The sequence below is a fragment of the Gekko japonicus genome, unplaced genomic scaffold (assembly GCF_001447785.1).
Source record: "Gekko japonicus isolate JY-2015 unplaced genomic scaffold, Gekko_japonicus_V1.1 scaffold20, whole genome shotgun sequence".
NCBI classification, from domain to species: domain Eukaryota; kingdom Metazoa; phylum Chordata; class Lepidosauria; order Squamata; family Gekkonidae; genus Gekko; species Gekko japonicus.
The window spans coordinates 529,161-552,753 of NW_015169172.1; the positions used below are offsets into that span (position 1 = coordinate 529,161).

General features: G+C 43.0%; 1 protein-coding gene across 2 annotated transcripts in view; it reads right to left on the reverse strand.

Annotated features, from left to right (window-relative positions):
- Window positions 1-23,593, reverse strand: part of LRRC7 (leucine rich repeat containing 7) — a 225,073-nt gene that overhangs the window by 55,871 nt on the left and 145,609 nt on the right. The window contains exons 12-16 of one of the 2 annotated variants that reach the window (XM_015415801.1): window positions 16,627-16,696; window positions 15,604-15,703; window positions 10,767-10,891; window positions 8,464-8,514; window positions 7,060-7,257 (exon numbers count right to left, since the gene is read on the reverse strand). In XM_015415801.1, coding sequence (XP_015271287.1) covers window positions 7,060-7,257; window positions 8,464-8,514; window positions 10,767-10,891; window positions 15,604-15,703; window positions 16,627-16,696 — 544 coding nt within the window. The remainder of the gene's footprint in view (window positions 1-7,059; window positions 7,258-8,463; window positions 8,515-10,766; window positions 10,892-15,603; window positions 15,704-16,626; window positions 16,697-23,593) is intronic. The other variant, XM_015415802.1, reaches the window with a different exon arrangement.

The window sequence follows — 23,593 nt, forward strand, 5'->3', positions numbered from 1 at the left end:
TTCCTGCTGCTAGACAGTAGTGGTGGCAGAGAAAAGGGAGGAGGGGGCAGGGAGAGGAGGAGGAGCTTCTGAGAAGTCACACCTTCCTTTTTTCTTTTAAAATGTTAAGGGGTCATTGTGTGAGAAGAGACCTGGTCATCCTTTTCCCTCCCCCAAACACCCCTGAACTCCTGGGAGATACTTTCTGTTACTTCTGAAATTCCAGGAGTGCGTTTTTAAAAATTTAGTTTGTATATACCTGCACTGAGCCAAAATGGCTAAATTTGGGTATATTTTCAGTTCATATATATCTGGCTACACACCACTAGCAGGCAAGTGGGCTAGCCAGTGACCAACCAGGCTAGTGAGCAAGCAAATGGGCTAGCGAGTGACCTGGTGAGGAGGGTGAGACAGGTGACAAGTGGGCTGGCCAGCGAACAAGTGAGTGGGCAGGCTGGAGTTCAGGCAGGCAGGCAAGCAACAAGTGGGTGGGGGTTGAGACAATGGGGATGGTGAGAGAGGTGACATAGCTGTCTGAGCTCAGGAAAAGTAGAAGAGGGTGTTGCAGTGGGTGGAAGTAAGGCAAGAGAAAGAGAAGGAGAAGAGAGCAAGAAAGGGAGGGAAAGGGCCTGTGGAGGGTAGGAGAAGCAAGATAAAAGTATGGGATTTCCCCCTCCATCATGAGTTGTAAGTTAACTAACAACTGTAAAATAATGACATACTATAATGGCCAGTACACTGTTTCACATCTGGGTTTCCAGGTGGATAATAAAATTGGGGCTTCCGGTTTTTAGCGCTTCAGTGATGGCTGCATCTCTTGGCTCCTCCGAGAGACGTGTGCCATGAATCGGGGATTAGGAGGGAGCGTAATCGTGCACGCTCCCCCATGGAGCCCATAGGCAATGGGCTCCTAGCCAGGGGGCTTTGGAGAGCCCTACCTCCAGCTGTTAGCCGGTACAGGGGGGCTACTCTGCCCCGAAGGTCCTGCCCTGATTCCCAGTATTGGATTTGAAGCGACCACCGGGACAAGCGTATGAAGGTTTGGCGATTCTACTATGCCTAGCGAGATCCCAGGGAGACCTGCTGGATCATTTCTGAAGACGGATGAGTGAGTTTAAGTTAAAGTGAGACATCGGAGCTCTGTTGTGAAGCCCTCACAAACTAAAGCGGGAAGGGGGAGGGGACGCCCTACCCCCTCAAGCGATTGAACGAAGCGGGATGATGGGGGACTGAGCTAACAGTAGCAATGGATTACAGTAGAAGGACTAGATCAGAGAAATTTCCAATAAAAGCATTTACAGACCTTTGAGACCTTGGCAACTTTAATTGGTAAATGTAAATAACCCTCCAAGATGGCGATTGGAGGCTTTGAGGGAGGTGGGACGCAAGCTTCTCTCAGGAAGAAGAAAAACGGAGGGCTGGGTCAGCTGACCTAACCATAGACTCTTCCTATAGCATGAAATTGGGTGCCATCTGCTGGCTAAAGTGGGATATTCGACGGGAACGGCTCTAAACGTGGCAATACTTTTAAAGGCACAGTGTTTAGAGCGAGAAGCAGCGAGTTGTGGATTGTGGACGAAATTGAGACCGTGTCTAGCTTATATTAGATGGTGGCAAGCAGATCAAAAAGCGATAATAAAGGGTGGATTACTCTTGTAATATAAAATCTGCATGTAAAGTGAATGGCTGGTCTTCCTAATCAGAGTGTGGATGAAGCAACAAGCGAGTGAAAGCCCTGGAAAAGGAAGCGGTACTAACTGGACAGAACCTGTTTCATCAAAGCTGTTTATGAAAGAAGAACCAACAGAGAAGGAAGAGGATTAATTGAGATGACTGAATGGACTGAGAGAATCTAGGCTCCACAATGTCATGTTTGTGGTGAGGGAGGGAAAGCGTAATGGAAGAGTTCAATGTCTTTTAAGGCCTTTATATCTCTTAATTAGCTTTGGAACTATTCTCTGTCTAGACAGATAAACTGGATTTTAACTTGAAGTGATGAATAAGGAAACTCCTCATGTCGGAAGCTAATTGTTAAGAGTTACAACTTTGTATCTATAAGCATATGTAACCTTCTACTATTGGACTTTTAGTACCTTCTGTTCTGTCTCCCTTAGTTTGTAGTCTCTTCCCTCCCCTTTTTTCGTTATAGTTATGTAGTTATTTTAGAAATGCAACTTATAAAAAATCCCCTTGGGGGCACAAAAAAATAAAATAAAATTGGGAATTATTACTGTCTACTCTATAACCACTGCTATGCGGCCACGATTGTGTCCACGAGCTCATGCCCAGCCCAATTATTTAGAACAATTCAATCTATAACCACTCTGCCACAGGGCAGACCAAATGCTAGGGAATTGGACATAGGCTGTGAGGCATTTGTGAGCTATTTTGCGGATACAGTCTTGTCGCTCGGCCGCAACCTCCTCGCCATAGTTGATAAAATGAACGAGCTCAAGGCTCCATGCACGTCTTCAATTCTGGATCTGGATCATTTTGACCCACTCAGCCTAGAGGAAGTTGACAAACTGCTCCTAGCTATTCGCCCTACCACATGCTGCCTTGATCTGTGCCCGTCATGGCTAATCAGAGCCGCTGTGACGGGTTTCGAGGCATCTTGAGGGAGATTATCAACAAGTCCCTCACTGAGGGACAGTTCCCTGGGGTGCTTAAGGAAGCAGTGGTCCGCCCTCTGTTGAAAAAAACCATCTTTAAATTCGGTTGAATTGGGCAACTATCGGCCAGTTTCCAATTTGCCTTATCTGGGCAAATTAATAGAGAGGGTGGTGGCGATCCAACTACAGAGCTTTTTGGATGATGCTTCCATCTTAGACCCCATCCAGTCTGGTTTTCGCCCTGGTCACAGGACAGAGACGGCACTGGTCGCCCTCACAAATGACCTCTGAAGGCATCTGGATCAAGGCGGATCAGTGGTGCTATTATTGTTGGACCTGTCGGTGGTGTTCGACATGGTCGACCATCAGTTACTGGTCCGCCGCCTTGCCGACATAGGAATCCAAGGGCTTGCCTTACAATGGCTTGCTTCCTTTCTCCAAGGTTGGGGACAAAGGGTGGCACTAGGGGAACAGCAGTTCAGGAGGCACCCACTGGACTGTGGAGTGCCTCAAGGGGCAGTGCTTTCCCCAATGCTATTTAACATCTATATGCGCCCCCTTGCCCAGATTGTCTGGAGGCATGGGCTGGGGTGTCACCAGTATGCTGATGACACCCAGCTCTGTCTGATGTTGGGTGGCCAGTCCAACTCCAGATTGGAAGATATGGACTGGGCAATACAAGCCATGGCTGGTTGGCTTAGGCTGAGTCAGCTGAAACTGAATCCGACAAAAACAGAGGTCCTCTGATTGAGTCAGAGGGGTTGGGGGTAGGGATCCCACTCCCGACCTTTGATGGGGCACCGTTGGTGCCAGTGCCAGAGGTTAGGAGTTTGGGAGTGCTCTTGGATGCCTCCTTAACAATGGAGGCCCAGGTAGCAGCCACTGCCAGATCGGCCTTTTACCATCTTTGACTGATTAGGCAGCTGGTTTCCTTCCTTGACCGCGCCGACCTAGCAACAATGATCCATGTGATTGTCACCTCGAGATTAGACTACTGTAACGATCTCTACATGGGGCTGCCCTTGCTGCAAATTCAGAAGGTACAGCTGGTGCAGAATGCTACAGCCAGGCTTCTGATGGGTCTTCCCAGGTGGGAGCACATCCAGCCTGTGCTGAGGACACTGTACTGGCTGCCAATAGCATACCAAATTCACTTCAAGGTGCCGGTTTTTACCTTTAAACCTATATGGCCAGGGTCCGACATATCTGAGGGACCCCCTTTCCCCATATATACCCCAGAGAGCACTACGGTCGGGGTCTCAAAACTGACTGACCCTCCCAGACCCAAGGATGCCAGGTTTGCCACCACCAGTGCCAGGGCTTTCTCAGTGGTGGCCCCATACTGGTGGAATGAGCTCCTGGAGGAGTTCAGGGCCCTGTGGGATCTCTTGCAGTTCCACAGGGCCTGCAAGACGGAGCTCTTCCACCAGGCTTTCAGCTAGGGAGCTGCCACCACTATAGAGCCCTGGCCCTTGGTTTTGACATGTAGCATGTGCCGCAGGAAGATCATGAGCTGAATGACGGTTAGACCTCTGTTTATACTCTTAAAGTGAGCCATCTGAAATAACTAATTAACCATCACCAGCACTTTATGAATTTGTATTAGTTATAATTTGAATTGTTTTAGATGATTTTATGTTGTTTTAATTGTATTTACATTACATTTATGCATTGACTTGAGCCACCCTGAGCCTGCTTTGCGGGGAAGGCGGGGTACAAATGAGATTAATAAATAAATATGATTGATAATAGTACAGTAATCTTCAGCTTGGCACTCATTTACTATCAGTAGTGCTATAATACTGCTATAAAGAACATCCAACTAGGGTTGCCATTCCCCCGGTGGGGCCAGGGGATCCCCCAATTTCAAGGGGCCCAATCCACCACAGCCCAGCTGGCTGGCGGGGGAAGCCCCACCCCAAGAAACCCCCTCCCAGCACCGCTGAAGCCAGCACAATGACATAACCCAGGAGTGACGTTATTGTGTTTCTGATGTTGGGGGCAACACTCTAGGTTTTGGGCAAAACTCTATGGGTTTGAGGCCCAAAAAACCATAGAGTTTTGTCCAAAACCTAGAACATTGCCCAAAAGAAAAATCTGGAATTCTTAAATTTTAAGAGGACACAAAAAGAGAGAGCTTAAATTTCGAATGATCAGGCGGCCACTTCTTTAATTCATTGGGATTCTTATTTTGTTGGATGGAATAAAGTTGGAGAGGTTAATTCCTCAGCAGGGTTAGAGCTGCCAGACCATGCCTGGCAATTGGTGGGAGTTGGGAGGCATTCCGAAAGAGGGATGAGGTCCCTTCTGAGTTTTTTTTATGGAAGTGATTCCATCACTGATGACAATTTTTTTAAAAAATTTCCCCACTGGCTGCTGGAGTGCCAATGGGAAACAGCCAATGGATGCAGGACATCTCCTGCCCCCAGTGGCCATACGGCAACCCTAAGTGTCTAGAAGCTTGAGACCTGGGTCACCTGACAAAATTCCACATTGCCTGTGGTAGAACAAGGTACCTTTCAGGGTCCTTTTGCCGCAGCTTTCATTATTACTCACAGTCTGATTTGTGACTACCTTGGCCTACCATAAACTGCTACAAGGATTAGTGAAGTGATGTATATATAAAAAAATACTTAAAAGCAGAAATGATATTGTCTTTTATTATCATTACAACTAACATAAAATGTCTTGCCTCGTAGTTGACATGGAAAACTTAAATGGTAGTTCATGGATACAAATTAATAAATATGTAGGGTCCTAATCTGTTGACAGGTGAAATCAGTGTCAAAATAACCTTACATGTGGAACTTGCTTGTGTAACAGGATGTCAAAGACAACACCCCACACCCAAGTAGCCCAGTTCAGGTGATTCACTGAATGATTCAGAGACCTGGATTTACACACTGCTGGTGCACCCGTGGAATGCCCTACTCCTCCATCCTCTGCTAGGGAACAGTGCACATCTCCTCCTTCCCCTTCTACTGATAATCCCTGTCTTGCTGCTTTCCCGGTTCTACTTGTTGTACATGTAACACTGATGATCAAAGCATAGTATCAATTCACATGTAAAGGCAGGAGGGGAAGCAAAGGAGGGAACTACATGCTGTTTGAATAATGGAATCTGCTTAAGAATGAATTGTGACTGTGCCAAAAGTATTTCAATCAATAACAAAATGGTTTTCAATACAACTACAATCCCGTCTAAACCCACAAACTCCAGTGGGTTTACAAGGGATTGCATTAGTTGTTACTTTGTGACAAATTAATATGCCATGCAGTGCTGGCAAGCTGGCAATAATAATTTATTAGAGGCATTTCAAGGTTGTCTTATCCAATTAAGGATCAATGCAATTGAGAATAAGTGTGTTGAACTAGGATCTGGGAGACTCAAGTTTGAAACCTCACTTTGCCACAAAAGCTTGCTGGGTAAACTTGGGCCACTCACATATTCTCAGCCTAACCGGCCTCACAGAGCTGTTGGGTGGATAAAATGGAGAAGAGGAGAAAGGTGTAAGCTGCTTTGGGTCCCCACTGGAGAGAAAGGTGGAGTATAAACAAATAAAACCAAATAAATGAATGAATGAAAACAACCCCAAAATATAACATCTCAGAACAATCTGCGTGACATCCATTAAAAGACAACAAACAGCTTCTGAATAACTACCTAGCTTTCTTTACATGGGCATATAAAGGTAAAGGTTCCCTTGCTTGAAAGCCAGTCGAATCCGACTCTAGGGTTGCGGTGCTCATCTCAGTTTCAAAGCCAAAGAGCCAGCCGGTCATGTGGCCGGCATGACTAAACACCATGGCACACGGAACGCTGTTACCTTCCCACCGAAGTGGTACCTATTTATCTACTTGCAATTTCTTGCTTTCGAACTGCTAGGTTGGCAGGAGCTGGAACTAGAGATGGGAGCTCACTCCATCATGCGGCACCCGGGTCTCGAACTGCTGAACTACTGACCTTCCACAGCCTGCAGTTGAGCCACTGCAGCTCCTACATGGGCGTATACTGTTCTGCTTTATATAGTTTTCTAAATATTAACAGAGTTGGTGCCTTCCTGGTCAATTAACAGAGCAGGAGACCCTAACAAAAATCAGGCAGTAGTGATTTTAAGTAGTCTGCACGAAGAAACGGAGAGCAGGGACTGGTCTGAGGACTCAAGCTGCTGTGATGGATTATGTTGGGCCACTCAGTGCTCCAGGTATGTAAGTTGTAAGAGGGGATTTAAAGCTAAGAACCAGCAATTTCTACTACACAGCATAAGAACTCTTTGGTACTACCATGAAAAAGAAAACCAGAGAGGCAGCATTGAAAGCCACAGTAAAACTGTACCTAATTAGAGAGCGTGAGAAGGGTGGCAGGCAAACTGATACATACATACAATTTATCTTAATTATATATATTGCATTGATCTTGATACAAGCACTGGTTGGTTTAATCAGCAAATAGTGTTGCCATTTTTACCTCCATTGATATTTCCTTAGTTGCCATTGGCCACTTGTGCTCATACTTGTCTTTCATAGTTTGCTCAGTACTGGCAGCTGGTGTTGTATTTTCAGGCCTCACTCCATGGCTTTTACCCACCAGATTTTGAACAGATTTCACCATGTTCTTTAAATCTTCTGGATATGGAGTTGGATAACGCTTTAAGTTTATTTCAACCTGAGTATTTATTTAATAAAGTAAAGTAAAAGCACAAATAGGAAATTAAAAAACAACATGAAGCTTACACTTCTGATTTTAATTCTCAAGGCTATTTAAATGCAACACAGAGACAGTGAATTAAGGTATTTAGACAATATTAACATAAAACATTTGCTATACTGACTGCTAAAACCTATGTCATGACAAATGCAGAATTCAAACCCACTGGTGTTAATGACTGAGAGCTGTTTATTTTTTCATTTGCCTAAAATTTTATAACATAAGAATATTTTGATTGAAAGTACACTTTCATGTTCACACTTTTCTCTAGTGGTTTAAGTTGAATCTACAGTTTCACCAACATATGGAAAGTCACTCTGGATTTATAATTTAAAAAGCTGTCACAGCACACTCTAGTGTACTGTGTATAATCCAGTGAAAGATGTTATTAAATACTAATAAAATAAATGGGAAACATTTCTAGGGATTATACCTAATATGGGACAATTTTGTCCTTTTATGGGATGAGTCTATGTCTGTGCAAGTCTAATACTATTATTTTTACTCCCAAGTTTTGTTTTGTTTTTAAAAACCACCAAGGAAAGCTAAGGTTCCAATACAGACACACGTTAATAGGCATTCATTCAAAAAGCTTGACTGATGTGAAGATTACAAAGTATGGTAGCAACTTACATTCAGCATATATAATAAAATACGCATTACAGACAAACACATCCAAACATGATTCTCAATAGCAAATATGAAGTACTACATTACAAGTCAACGTACAGTCTCAACAAGAAAGCTGTCAGTGATGTGTGGAATACAGGATTGCTACTGCTCTAGCTGACTTGCAGTTGAAAGACTGTAACTGGTGATGGTCTAATTTAAGAACTTTACTACACAAACTGGGCCAAGTGTTAATTTAAGACTTACATATAACCTCAAAAATTAGTGGGACCCAAGCCAAATAGTGCATGCACTGGAGAGGCTACTAAAATACAATGTAACTAGATTAATTATGCAAGGTGATTTGAGTCAAGCCAGTTGATCTTACTTCAATAATAACGTTCACTATTACATGTATTGGCAAATGTACTAAATAGAATTAGGGTGAAAGTTTTTCCATAGTTGATATTAAAATGATATTAAGAATGACAATTACCAATGAAGTCTAGACTCCCTTTCTATTCATGGTCTTTTATGTTTCACATTTAAAGTTACCTCAGAAGTAGCATGCCGCTGGGGATAAAAACCTTCCAAAGTGCAATATTCCTGGATAGAAGAATTGCTTTTTTTAATTTCTACTATCAAATTCATTACAGCAAACAAATGAAATACTTGACCAAAAGCAAATGTCACAAGATCCACTGATACAGTTATTATGAAAAATTGTAATAAAGATCTGTTATCAAATACTACTTTCATTTAAAATAAAAAGAATAAACCAAAGCCTATTAAATTTAAGATTAATGTGTACAGTGCCTCAGGGCACATATTTCCTTGAAAATCTGACTCTTGCTATTAAGGAATCTTTCATCCATCAAAAAAGTATCTTCATATCAGCCAAACATAGAGGTGCCTGCAGATGATACTGCAATGTAGAAATAGACAAAATGCCAAAACTGGAGGTTTTAAGTATCTATGAGAAACAATCATTAGTGTGTGTTATATTTACTGTATGAATGTGTAAGATAATCACCATTAGACACCTATATGTTGCAATGATCTGTAACCATTTGATGTGTCAGAATACAATAAACACAAACAGGATCTACAAAATAATTTCCCCTATACCATATACCATACTGTAGATGTCTAGCATTGTCAGGACAAATTCACCTTTATTGAGGGGGGCGATGATTTTATCTAACAAAATTAGAGTTCCACTATATAACAGAAAGCAAGCTTGTGTTTCTTCTACTGTGCTATAAAGTTGGAGTTACATGTGCCAACTTCTTAAAAACAGAAGGGATATTAGGGCTAATTCACATATGCAGATTTATCACCCAATTCCTCATCATTTGGTGAGTTTTGCTACAACAGACTAACCCCCACTGGAATTTGTGCACCTTCTCCGCTGAAAAAAACTGATTGAAATTGTGCCAGGAGAACATAGCCATTCTATCTGTTGTACTTGATCTCTGATGAGTGTTCATCAAATAATAATCGCCACTTGATATCGTAGTCATCAAGAGATGAACATATATGTGCAAAGTCCCAAAGACTGAAAACTGAAATTGCTGAAGGGATCATTGGGCCAACTGCAGACATTATATAAACTCCCTTATATATACACATCTAGCAAACTGGGAATGTGGGAATATGTACATCTGGAATATGTACTTCCTCATCACAGTTGGCGGCCTCCAGTTACAATTTTGGCTGTGCATAAGAGTTTAAACACCTTGATGTTTCCCTCTAACCTTTTTAAATTAAAATTGTGAATTTTATTCCAACTGCATTCTAAATTATTAGCTTAGAATAACAGTGTTGTTTCTTACTGCATTTTCACACAGTATGCTTTATAGCAACCTTCATTACTGTGATTCAGCGAGACACACTGTTTTGTAATTATCTGTAAAGAGCTAGGTCAAAAGACAAAGCTTGAAACAGGTAAGTACGTTGGGGGGTTTTTTGCACATAGCCTGAATGATAGTTTGATGAACTTTCAGATACAACTGATCTGACAGATATGACTCCTCAGCATAACAAATCTAATTTAACGTGGACAGATAGCAAAGTTAGAAAAGGAAATATGGAGCTAAAATTGGATCAAATACTTAAGAATTTAGGTGTATTAAGCAAAGCTTTTTTGTTTAATGGGCTAAAAAATATAACATCTATGGAATTAGATTTGTCCCAAGCTAGCAAGGCAATGCTCACATGGAAATTCTAGGAGAACCCCTGGTTCTCTGCATCCAGCATGCATGGTATATCTCCTACAATGAAACAAACCTATGCATGCTAAACAGAGCATTTAGGTACTCATGTAAGGCATAATATAATTAAGACCATGTCAAGGCAATCATGACACTGGCCTGGATCTGTATTTTAGGTGAGGGAAGCAGATGCAACAGTCAGATTTTTAATACTGATATAAGATGACAATTTTTGCATCATGGAATATATTGCATAGAATGTACAATTCCCCCCCCAATATATAATTTTATGAATATATAAAATAATTTCAGTTAATTCTGATGATACATACTATAGGTTCAACAGATTACTGGGGGCAGGAGGGGAAATAGTCAAACTTGTTTAATGTGCTTAAATGAAATGTACAGGTACAACTTTCCTACTGTCTACTATGGAAAAGGAAAAAGCCTGTAGCTACTTATGGTTCCATCTACCACAGCAAAAAATAGGAGGCACAATCACAGCTCTATGCAGTTAACTCTAATATTTCAAACTCTAATATTTCAACTCTAATATTTCACATATTTAAGAATTACCTAGGACTTATGCACCAGACTTCACCCTAAAACAAAGCTACAAAACACAAGAAATACAAAACCAGTTACCTTAACTTTTCCTGCATTTTCCTCCTCTTCCTTTTTTTCTTCAAATTCAAAGGCAACTGTCATACGTTGCTGACGCTGCTCTTCCCACAGAGTTGGATTAAAACTATCACTGTCAGACTGGAAATCTAGAATGAAAATCCAAATAAAATGAACTTTGCAACAAACCCCTGAAATATCCCTGTAAAGTGCTACCTAATTCTAACCTAGAAAAAATGGCATTGCATTTCTAATTTTTATATTATCTAAAGTGGCTGTGAATAATTGAAAGTATGTTACAAAGTAAGCCCCCAGGCTAATGCAGCATGAAAATGAATTTATCTGTTGAAATCTCTATGCACATGGTTCTCACCTCTGTTTTGCCTTCACAACTTATTCAGAGACACTTTCTAAAAAGTGTTGACTGGCATCATTCAGACCTAAAATGGGAAACTAATAATGTCTTATAATTTTTATGTTTACCTTCAGAAGAATAGTAAAAAAGCCCAGTAGCACCTTTAAGACTAAAAAACTTTATTGTAGCATAAGCTTTCAAGAAACACAGTTCTCTTTGCTATATTTTTCGAAACATTTAAGAAGAAGAAGTGATTGGATTTATACCCTGCACCTGAAGTCTCAGAGCAGTTTACAAACTCCTTTCCCTTCCCCTCCCCACAACAGACATCCTGTGGGGTAGGTGGGGCTGAGAGAGCTCTGACAGAAACTGCCCTTTCAAGGACAGCTTTGACAGAACTATGGCTTGCCCAAGGTCATCCAGCAGCTGCAAGTGGAGGAGTGGGGAATCAAACCTGGTTCTCCCAGATTAGAGGAGTGGGGAATCAAACCCGGTTCTCCCAAATTAGAGTCAACACACTTAACCACTACACCAAACTGGCTCTTTAAAACTAACAAACTTTATTGTAGCATAAGCTTTCAAGAAACACAGCTCTCTTTGCTGTGTTTCTGAAAAGCTTATGCTACAATAAAGCTTGTTAGTCTTAAAGGTGCTTCTGGGCTTTTTTACTATTTTGCAGCAACCAGGGCTGGCTCGGCCACTAGGCGAACTAGGGGCTCGCCTAGGGCGGGCCGGCCCTCAGGGGCGCCAAACTGCGCCCCACCCCCAACCCCCGTTGCTGCCCTAACCGGGCACCTGCCCCTCTCGCATGCAGGGCCGGGGTCAGTTTGCTCTTAGCAACTCAGGAGCGCCCGGCAGAGGGAGGCCGGGGAAGCTTTTGCCAGGGAACCAGCGGGCGGCGCGTGGGGGACGTGGCACGTGAGCGGCCGTGGCTCTGCACTTCAGAGCTGCGCAATCCTAGCACATGCGCACCACGACGCAGCAGCACACTTTGCCACCCGCCATCCACTCGCCCTACCTCCATCTCCTTCTCTCTCAGCAGTCAGGGAATCAGGAAAGGAAAGCCTCTCTCTCACACGCACCTGTACCCCCCCCCGCGGAGCTCCCTTTAAAAGTAGCCCTGATAGCGGCGGAGTAGCCGCCCCCCCCATGATCCTGCTTGCTCCTCGCTGCCACACTCTCTCCCACACCTCCGGCCACCCCCCCCAGTGGCTTTTTCACCCTGCAGAGAGGCTGCTCTGCTGCGCCCCTTCCCTGCTGCGGGTAGAGCTTGGCTTGGCTTTCGCGCCCCAACTTGGTTGCGCGGTGCTGAGACAGGAATCATCTGGCTTGTGTTTTCTCCGGCGCTCACGGGGCCGAGCAAGGAGATCTCCGGGGGGGGGGCTGAAGGAGGCTTGAAGCGGAGGGGCCAAATCCCTTCCTCTCCCCTCGCCACCAATAACAGGCAGCAGCAAAAGGGTCTCCAGGCCCCACCGGGAGTTTAGCATCTGAGCCTGCCTAGGGCGCAGAAGCACCTTGAGCCGGCCCTAGCAGCAACAGACTAACATGGCTAACTCCTCTGGACCTATACCCTCAGAAGAGTAGTTATGAGTCCTTACTGTCTTCTGACTTCATACACTGGAATCTACTCAGATATAACAATCTAGTATGTGGCTGATATGAAACTGGAACTCAAAACTGTGAAGTCTGAATTAATTGTAAAGGCAATAATTATCTCCATAATCACTGACCAGTCTCAAATGTTCCATTCTTGACTAAGGTGATTCAATGGGTGTTGGCTGGACAATTCCAAGCTTTCCTGTATGAGGCAAATTTGTTTCAGAGGTGTCGAACTATTTTGTTATGAGGGCCAGGTTTCTTCATGGATTTTAGTTCTGTTTTTAATTGTTTTAATGACGTGTTTTTGTGGAGGTGTTTTCGTTTTAAATGTTTTTAAAATGTGATTTTTATTATGTCTTTTTTGCTAGCCACCTTGGTGTCCCTTGTGAGGGCAAAAAAAGTGGGATACATGTTTTGCAAATAAATAAAATAAACAATAAATAGCTATTCACAGAATAAATGTGCACTGAAGCCCACATTAAATCATTACTCTATACGTTCCCATACTTAGAAAAAAAATAGTAATACTTTACCTTCGTCACCACGAGGTTGCTGAGGAAACATGTAGTTAGTCAGCACTCTTTGTTTTGTATCTGGATGGGCCTCAGTTTGAAGAGGGATAAGTGCCTTTGACTGTAAATAGAATACAAACAATATTATCATAATTCCAGAAAACCAAATCAAAAGAAATACAATAAATAAGAATTGTGATTTTAAAGGTATCAAGAATGTTAAAGAATAAGGTCCAGAAATAAAAGCGCTACTGTTAATTTTTATGCTCAAAATTTGCTAATGGCATAATTTAATAATATTTATTTAGATAATGTATATGCCACCTTAGGAGGGAAGGTGGCATGGTATAACCCTGTCTTATCAGTTCTTAGAAGCTAACCAGGGTTGGTACTTGGAAGGGAGACCACCAGGGAAGACTCTGCAGAGGAAGGCAATGGCAAACCACTTCTGCTTCTCAGTAGCCTTAAAAGCCCCTTGCTGGGGTTGCCATGTTGGCTGTGACTTGACAGCACTTTATACACATGCACATACCAGCTTTCACAAGACCTCAGTTTCCATTCAGCACAAAGAGAGAACAACTTTCACCATTTCCCCCTTCATCACAGACCCTCCCCCCATCTGCCTCTCCTGATGTTCTCAAGGGTCACGTGTTCCCCAGCAGCAGCATTTTGGGGAGCTCAGTGAATGCGTGTGTGTGTGTGTGGAGATTCTATTTCATTGCTTTTTGCTAAGAGAAACCAATCTTTCAATACAACTCAATGCTTAGAAAAACAGAACCAACATGCTGGAGACAGCTTCCTGACAAGCTGCTTCTGTACCAGCATTCATCCCACACTCAAACTATAAAGTTAACATGTTTGATAGGGTACAGAAAAGGATCTGGGGGAAAAAGAAGGATGTTGTTGATGAGTGTTTCTGGATGGCTGCCATATTTGTTCTCCAGAAACTATCACACTGAAGGACTAGCCTGATTGTTTCTATTACTATACTAGAGCTGAACTCCACAGTGTTATTTAGCTGATAAGGACAGATAAAATGTGTACCTGATTGTCAGAAAGCCACAGAGCTGCAAGTTCTTTTAGTTTTGTAAAAGTAATAGGCAAATTTTTCAGTCTGTAGAAATAAAAATATAGAGGAAACAGAAGTTGTGCTGAGACAGGAATCATCTGGCTTGTGTTTTCTCCGGCGCTCACGGGGCCGAGCAAGGAGATCTCCATGGGGGGGGGGGGCTGGAGAAGGGGGACGCGCACCAGGAGTTGCAGGAAAGCAGGCTGACAAAACAAGCTGGAGGAATGATCAGGCATGATCTCCGTAGCAAAAAATAAGAGGGGGTTGATTGGATTGTTTGCTTTTATTTGATCCTTCCAAAGAGTCTCTGGCTGCCCTGCATGTTGCAACCCGATCCCGCGACTGGGAAGCCGAAGCGGTTCTTACTGAGTGGCAGCAGCACCTCAAAAATTTCCACGTGGGAAGCCCACCGACTTCCCCCCGCGCGCCCTGGAGATCTGCGTCTCCACCCGCCCCGGAGGTCTGCTGCTGCTGCCAGTGCAGGATGCCCGGCTCATCTGTTACTCGCTCCCTCTGGCTCTCTCGTCTGCACTCCAGGCTCTGCGGGGCCGCCCCTCCGTGCTGCCCGGCCCCATCCCCGAGCCAGACCCACACCGCAGCTCACCCGCCCTCCCCCTCCCCCCTGGGGGGAGGAGGCGGCAGCAGCAAAAGGGTCTCCAGGCCCCACCGGGAGTTTAGCATCTGAGCCTGCCTAGGGCGCAGAAGCACCTTGAGCCGGCCCTAGCAGCAACAGACTAACATGGCTAACTCCTCTGGACCTATACCCTCAGAAGAGTAGTTATGAGTCCTTACTGTCTTCTGACTTCATACACTGGAATCTACTCAGATATAACAATCTAGTATGTGGCTGATATGAAACTGGAACTCAAAACTGTGAAGTCTGAATTAATTGTAAAGGCAATAATTATCTCCATAATCACTGACCAGTCTCAAATGTTCCATTCTTGACTAAGGTGATTCAATGGGTGTTGGCTGGACAATTCCAAGCTTTCCTGTATGAGGCAAATTTGTTTCAGAGGTGTCGAACTATTTTGTTATGAGGGCCAGGTTTCTTCATGGATTTTAGTTCTGTTTTTAATTGTTTTAATGACGTGTTTTTGTGGAGGTGTTTTCGTTTTAAATGTTTTTAAAATGTGATTTTTATTATGTCTTTTTTGCTAGCCACCTTGGTGTCCCTTGTGAGGGCAAAAAAAGTGGGATACATGTTTTGCAAATAAATAAAATAAACAATAAATAGCTATTCACAGAATAAATGTGCACTGAAGCCCACATTAAATCATTACTCTATACGTTCCCATACTTAGAAAAAAAATAGTAATACTTTACCTTCGTCACCACGAGGTTGCTGAGGAAACATGTAGTTAGTCAGCACTCTTTGTTTTGTATCTGGATGGGCCTCAGTTTGAAGAGGGATAAGTGCCTTTGACTGTAAATAGAATACAAACAATATTATCATAATTCCAGAAAACCAAATCAAAAGAAATACAATAAATAAGAATTGTGATTTTAAAGGTATCAAGAATGTTAAAGAATAAGGTCCAGAAATAAAAGCGCTACTGTTAATTTTTATGCTCAAAATTTGCTAATGGCATAATTTAATAATATTTATTTAGATAATGTATATGCCACCTTAGGAGGGAAGGTGGCATGGTATAACCCTGTCTTATCAGTTCTTAGAAGCTAACCAGGGTTGGTACTTGGAAGGGAGACCACCAGGGAAGACTCTGCAGAGGAAGGCAATGGCAAACCACTTCTGCTTCTCAGTAGCCTTAAAAGCCCCTTGCTGGGGTTGCCATGTTGGCTGTGACTTGACAGCACTTTATACACATGCACATACCAGCTTTCACAAGACCTCAGTTTCCATTCAGCACAAAGAGAGAACAACTTTCACCATTTCCCCCTTCATCACAGACCCTCCCCCCATCTGCCTCTCCTGATGTTCTCAAGGGTCACGTGTTCCCCAGCAGCAGCATTTTGGGGAGCTCAGTGAATGCGTGTGTGTGTGTGTGGAGATTCTATTTCATTGCTTTTTGCTAAGAGAAACCAATCTTTCAATACAACTCAATGCTTAGAAAAACAGAACCAACATGCTGGAGACAGCTTCCTGACAAGCTGCTTCTGTACCAGCATTCATCCCACACTCAAACTATAAAGTTAACATGTTTGATAGGGTACAGAAAAGGATCTGGGGGAAAAAGAAGGATGTTGTTGATGAGTGTTTCTGGATGGCTGCCATATTTGTTCTCCAGAAACTATCACACTGAAGGACTAGCCTGATTGTTTCTATTACTATACTAGAGCTGAACTCCACAGTGTTATTTAGCTGATAAGGACAGATAAAATGTGTACCTGATTGTCAGAAAGCCACAGAGCTGCAAGTTCTTTTAGTTTTGTAAAAGTAATAGGCAAATTTTTCAGTCTGTAGAAATAAAAATATAGAGGAAACAGAAGTTCTTTATGCAGACAATAGTCTTGCTTACATATGTTTCAATCAGATGATAATTAACATTCTTCCAGTTTTCAATTGTTTATCTTTTATTGCATAGTTTTTAAAGACATTGTATAGACATATTCACTTTAAATTATTGTTTTTTCAAGAAACATCTCATTGGTTTCAGTTTGTGTTTATGTGTATTTAACTTTGTGACTCCTCAAACCACCCATAAAAGTTAGATTTTTTAAAAATTGCCAGTTTTACAAACCATCTCCATAAAACTTACCTGTTTATCTAAATCATAGGTATGAGGCACATAACTTCATATTTACAGAAAAATCTTTGAGCACATGAGACTCCTCCTACATAACCACAGTTTTGTTATAATCATCACAACACTCATTCTATATCATATCATAAACAAATAGTTACATTACATATTTCATAAAACTGAACAGGCAATTTGGAACTCTTAAAAATCTTGGATACTTCTTAGACTTATTAGGCTCACGTGAATTCTAGCTGTCATATTTTTCAATGAACAACTTGCTAGACAACATCTTGGTTGCAGAGATAACTATGAATATTCCTTAATATTCCCCCCAGCTCAGAGTAGATTTCTCAAAATCATAATCACACTTCTGCTTAAATAATACTGAAAAAAATCCACAATGAATCACTGTGACTGTGAACACAGCCTAACAGAATGCATAAAGCAGGTAAGGATAACTTAAAATGATAATGGACATCTGCTCCACTCTGGTGCCTTGTTCCTCCCCAACCAAGCTGCTAGAGGCTATGGTCATGATGCCACGCTTTCAACTCTTTGGGCAAGTCTCCAGGGGAACTGATCTTGGTCACCTGAAAATCAACTGTAATAGTGAGGGGTCTCTAGATACCACCTGGAGGTTGGCAACTCTAGTGCTGCACCTTTAAAGCCTTAGTTTGTTCAGTGTGATGATGTAGATAGGATCCTTGGAAGTTTGAGCCTACCACTTGCTTGTACAACCCTTGCCCTTCTTGGGGGGTGGTAGCTGACTGGGTTCAAGAGGTAGTTAATGCTTCCTTAAGAGAGGCAGAGGTCACCCCAGTCTTGAAATAGGCTATGATACGTAAACACTGGTTGCCTTTTCTGCTTCGTTTTTTTAGCCAGAGCAAGGGAATGAGAGAGATAGTGGAGAAAGAACAAAAGTAATGCACCTTAGATGAATTAATATTTTCTGTTGGTTCTTCTCCTTGGCTGTATCCTTTGAAAACTTGTCTCCACCACTGGACCCTTCAGTCCCGCCTTTGGGTACACGGTCTTTATCCCATCACTACTAACCCTGCCCAGGGGTTGGTGAGCTCTTGGACCCTGAGTCAAGATCTGTCTCTGAGTAGAACCTGTCTGTTGCCACATTTCTAGCTGTTGGCAACTCTAGTGAAGATGCAGTATTTATCAAATATGGTATATACTAAACATAATTTTATTTAATTAATTAATTAATTCGATTTATATCCTGCCTGTAATGATTCCTTGTTTTAAGAGTGTGTGTGTCTCTTTAAATGTTTGGTTGCGGTGCAGTGAATGCAGAGTAGAGTGACTGAGAGAGACAAGTGTACTGTGATTGGAGGATGAGAGAGTGTGGGAGGAGTTTTTAAAGTGGATCTGTGTGAGTGTCAGTTAGTCAGTTATGAAAGTTATGTATGAAAGTCAGAGTTAGGAGAGACAGTTGGAAAAAAAAGCAGTTGAAGTTGTTCAGTGGAAATTCAGTCAGTGAGAGAGGTGAAAGAATCTGTGTGGGATCCGAGAAGGATCAGTATATGTGTATTAAAGTGATACAGTTAACAAACTAATCTACAGGAACCTATTCCCAACCAGTTACATAATAACCAACCTCTAATTATGTTCCCCTTTCAATAAATCATTTTATTTAAGTTAATCCCAGAAGTCATATCAATTATTCCTCAGGGCCACAGAAACCCTTGAAAGCCTAGACCCTGGGTCACAATACCAACATAAGAAACTATGAGTGGATTTGGAATTTAGAAAATTCCTGGTGGCAGCCGGAACTACCTATTTTATACACACCCAGTATAATTTAAAGAGAAACCTAGTCCTCCCAAATAGGAGGTTGTCACACCGCCCTCCCTGTCGAGGCGGGCTCAGGGTGGCTTACATATGGTTCATATAACTGCAATTAAAACCTATCATGAACATATAAATATAAAATAACAATAATTTTAAATACTCCTAAAATGCTGGAATGTAAGTTGATAAAAAATGAGAGCTATGTTATTTATAAAACAGCTTGGTAACCGTATATTCCAATGATATTCACACCAGCTCCGTTCACCCAACTTATTGTGCAGTGGTAAAGATGGTAAAGCCTGGGCACAGGCTGGAAATGGAGATGGTAAAGCCAGGGCACAGGGACACTCCTCGGTGTGTCAAACACCTGGTGGAAGAGCTCCATCTTACAGGCCCTGTGGAACTGTAAAAGGTCCCGCAGGGCCCTGATATCTTCCAGGAGCCCATTCCACCAGTTGTCGCCAGCCTGGCATCCTTGGGGCCTGAGAGGGCCAGCTGATTTTGTGTCCTTGAACGCAGTGCTCTCTGGGGAAAGGTGATCCCTTAGGTATGCTGGACCCTAACTATATAGGGCTTTTAAAGTTAATTAATTAAGGTTACTCTTTCTTGCCATATAAATTAAATCTCAATATCAACATACTACTGCTGTTAAAAAGTTCCAGTTACCTTTGTGTTAAATGATTCCACATACAAAAAGAAGCAGAACTATATGAAATGTTCTAATTGGCTGCCAGAAGGAGGAAAGGGATGCTTAATTTAGTTGAAGTTCAGTTTTTCACTACCATTTCCAGTTAACTGATTCAGCTTGTAGCTTTAATTACTGCTAACCTCCAAAAAAAAATGGTAGTCAGCTTCATATTACTCATACATGAAGCTGAAATATTTAAACTCTAGAAGATACAAATGGAAGAAACAGAAAGAGACTGTCTCAGTTTTTATATAATGTCTTATTTCTATTTCAAGAATTAGATGTAATTTTCATTGAAGTTCAGCTTTCAGTCATGAGTCACGATATATCAATTCCCTCATAAGGCTGAGGGGTTTTTGCATATAATAACAGCTGATACTGGCCAAAGATTTAAAGGTAAAGTTCCATCCCAAAAAGTGAGGAGATGTTTAGTTCATGTTCAGTATCTAGAGAGGAAAGCAGACAAAGAAACAATCCAATTTAGAAATCCCCCTTGGCAAGAAGAGGTCATCAGCTCCAGGAGGGACAGAAAACCTGTCAAAGGAGGCCTTCAGACTAGAAAAGAGCAAGAGTCCAGGAGCACCTTAAAGACTAACAACATTTGTGGCAGGGTATGAGCTTTCATGAGTCACTGCTCACTTCTTCAGTGACTCATGAAAGCTCATACCCTGCTATAAATTTTGTTAGGCTTTAAGGTGCTACTGGACTCTTGCTCTTGTCTACTGCTACAGACAGACTAATCTTGTTGAATCATAGACTGTTAGCTGTAGGAAACCATTAGCTCTAGTCTGAATGAAGAACCCTCTGCAGCTAGGCAATTTTGACATGCAAACGTATGAAGCTACAGTTGCTTTTTAGAGATGTACTCCTCCACATATACACCTCTTGTCTAGTCCAGGTAAGATTATCGACACCCAGAAGAATCTCGTCTGAAACACAGACGTGTAGCTTTTTCACATAACGTTCATTTATTTTTATTTGTGATTCCATTAAAACATTTATACTTTGCCTTTTCTCATGGTTCCAGGCAGGTTATAGATTGAGAATGGTAGCGGTAAGCCAGTGGAGGCAGAATAAATGGGGAGGATACAATTGCTAGTAGGCTAACACCTCTAGCTCAGAACACTGCAGTAGATATAAGCAGCAATGTAATTAGTCAAGATGTTCCCTTGAGAGCAGTTTAGACTTCTATGCAATTCCAACATGGCAATTCTCCCACAAAAGATCCAGACTGAATCTACTCCGTGTTCTTCCAGAGCGAAGAGTTGGATTTGGAATGGGTCCCTGAATGTCCTAAGTTCTGAAGGCAAATATCAATGCCCTTTTACGGTTTTACTTTTCAGAGAGAGGAAACCAATTTGTGCCATCTGTGTTAAAAGTATTTAATACAAAAATAGAGCCCCAACTCCTCTACGGAGTCCCTGTCTGGACTGAGGCAGTGAACAGGTGCATTCAAGCTTTTTGCGGAAGGTACTAGGTGTCCCACCTTGTGCCCCATATGAAGCCCTCTGTTTGGAATGTGGTCAAAGCCTTTTGTCTACGAGGGCGTAGCTTATAACCTTCAAATATTGGGCCCGATTGCACTATAACTCTGATCCCTCCAGCTATAGCTATCAGATGTTAACTGAGACCGAGGGTTCACCCTGGCTTGCCACTATAGAAAAAAACTTGAGTTCCTTGAATATCTCTCTTGAATCTCTGCTGATGCTCTCGGAAACGGAGGTGTTTCTCAAAATAAGGAGCAGATTACTGGAGACAGAGTTGTGGAACCTGTACAATGCAGCTAATAAGACTTGTTCTCCTCTGAACCATGGGATATTTCCCATTGTAGGACGCTTGCCCAGTTATTTCTTTCAACTGCAATCTCCAAAATTGTGCAGAATTGTTACACTGACCACGTGTAATGTTTTACCCTCAGCAATTTTATTCGGAAGATTCCAGGGTATCCCCTTTGCCAATAGACTCTGTCCCTGTACAGGTAAAACTATTGAAACAGTGTACCACGCACTGTGTGGATGTTGCTATTATTCTGGTATCAGGCAACATATTTTATCACCAATCTTGGGTAGTGTTTCAGACTTTCCTAGGCTGAATAAACTATTATTTCTTTTAAATAGCACAGAGGAAAACATAGTTGAACTTGTGGCAAAGTTTTTACTGGCTGCTGCTTCTATACATAGTAAAATTCTGTAAGTGCTCAACGCAGGGTATCTTTGAACAGAAATTGCACTTCATGTAGAATCTGAATTTTATCTCCCAGATACTATGTTTTTATTTCTGTGAAATGCCAATAAAGGAATTGTTGTGTGTGTGAGAGAAGAATTTTTTTTTTGGGGGGGGGGGGGTTATGTCTTCAAATAAGTCTCCCTCTAAAGATTATTTCAATGCCAGTATTCTGGCTCAGAGACTTCAGCCATGCATTTACCAAACAAAGGCATCTATGATGCCATAATTTAGTAAATTTCAGTACAAAGTCACCCTTATAAATAAGGCAGAAACAAGACTCCTGTGTTGTCCTTCTTACTTTCAACTTTGTGACCATTTGTTTGTCTTATGCACATGATAGGAATATTTGTAGAACTTAAAATGACTGTTCTAAAAGTGAATTTAAAAAAAGGACACAGCAGGAGACCGCTGAGATACCACTATAACCACCGGCCAACTCCCACCTTTTCAAGGGTTTAGCCCAGCCCAGGGGCATGGCTAGGGGGGATCCCAAGGGTTCCCAGCCCCCCCTAAATTTCTGGGGAGCCCCTTCCTAAATCCCACATGGCTCCACCTCCATAGATAGTGACAATGGCTTGTGATGTCAATGACTCCTCCCTATGATGTCGCTGGACCTAGCATAGCAATACCTCCGCCCCAGCCCCCCCTCCCGGAAATTGGAAAGTCTATGCCCTTGCCTTCAGCAGACATTCATAACAAGTGTTGGGAACCACAGTGGCAAGGTCTTTCCCACACTTGGCCACAGCTCGCTCACCAGCCGAAGCCACTGAAAGGCATCCCTGGCCACTGCTGCCACTTGTTTATCCAACAGGAGGCCCAGCTCCAGCAGCACCCCAAAGCTACAAACTTGCTCCTTTAAGGGGGATACAACCCTAACAGAACAGGAGATATCTCAGTTCCTGGGTAAAATCTTCCTTTCATCGGTAGCACCTCCATTTTGTTGGAATTAAGTTTCGGTTTGTTAGCCCTCATCCATCCCAAGAACTGGCCCTCTACTACCCATAGTATAGGAATACACAATCTTAACAGAGGTAAAATAAAATTAAATGAAACAACAACACTTTAAAATATGTCTTAAATTGGCAGAGGAAGAAGAGAAGCAAAATTGTTCATTATTACTGTTGTGATGTGCTATAGCCAGTGAGTATCTGTGACACTCATCTCTCCCATATTATAATTGAGTAGTGGGTGCCAAAGTTCTAAAATGCGCCCCGTTAGTGTATGGCCGGAAGAATTGCCACTCAGAAGACGCTGGCTGCGATGACCGGCTCCCTCAGCGAAACTGCGCTGCCATTGGCTGGGTGGCTGGGAGGGGAGGGACGAGGTCTCACTCGCCTCGAAGCGCCTGGATGGGACAGACGCTCCGCTGCTCGGGGATCACAGCCCGATAGGGCCGGCACTGCCGTCCTCACCCCACCACTGAACTACTGAGGAAAACCTGCCTTCCCTGTCGAAGCCCGGCGACCGGAGCCTGTAGCCTCCTCGCCCAGCTGGCTCCCCCCCCCCGCACCCACTCTGAGACGCTGTAACCTGCTTTCCCCCCCCGCCCACTCTAAATGGCCCTGAGGCGGCGGCAGCAACCAGCCGCTCTTTCCCTCCTTCATCAGCCCACCCCACCCACGCACTTGAGAGCACCCCATTTCCCCCCCACCCCCCAGTTGCAGGCTGCCCATTCACCGCGCCTCCATTTCCCTTCCACACTCTAGGCCCCCCGCGCCAAGGAGAAGGCTGGCGACGGCGGCTGTGGCTGACGATCGACCGTCTCTCCCTCCCTCTCTCTCTTCCCCTTCCTCCCCACCTCCAAACGACCCATTCGTTGGAGCACTTGAAGTGCCCCTCACCGACTCCTTCCTGCCGCTGCCGCCACAGCCCCAAGTTCCATCCGCCCCCCCCCCAC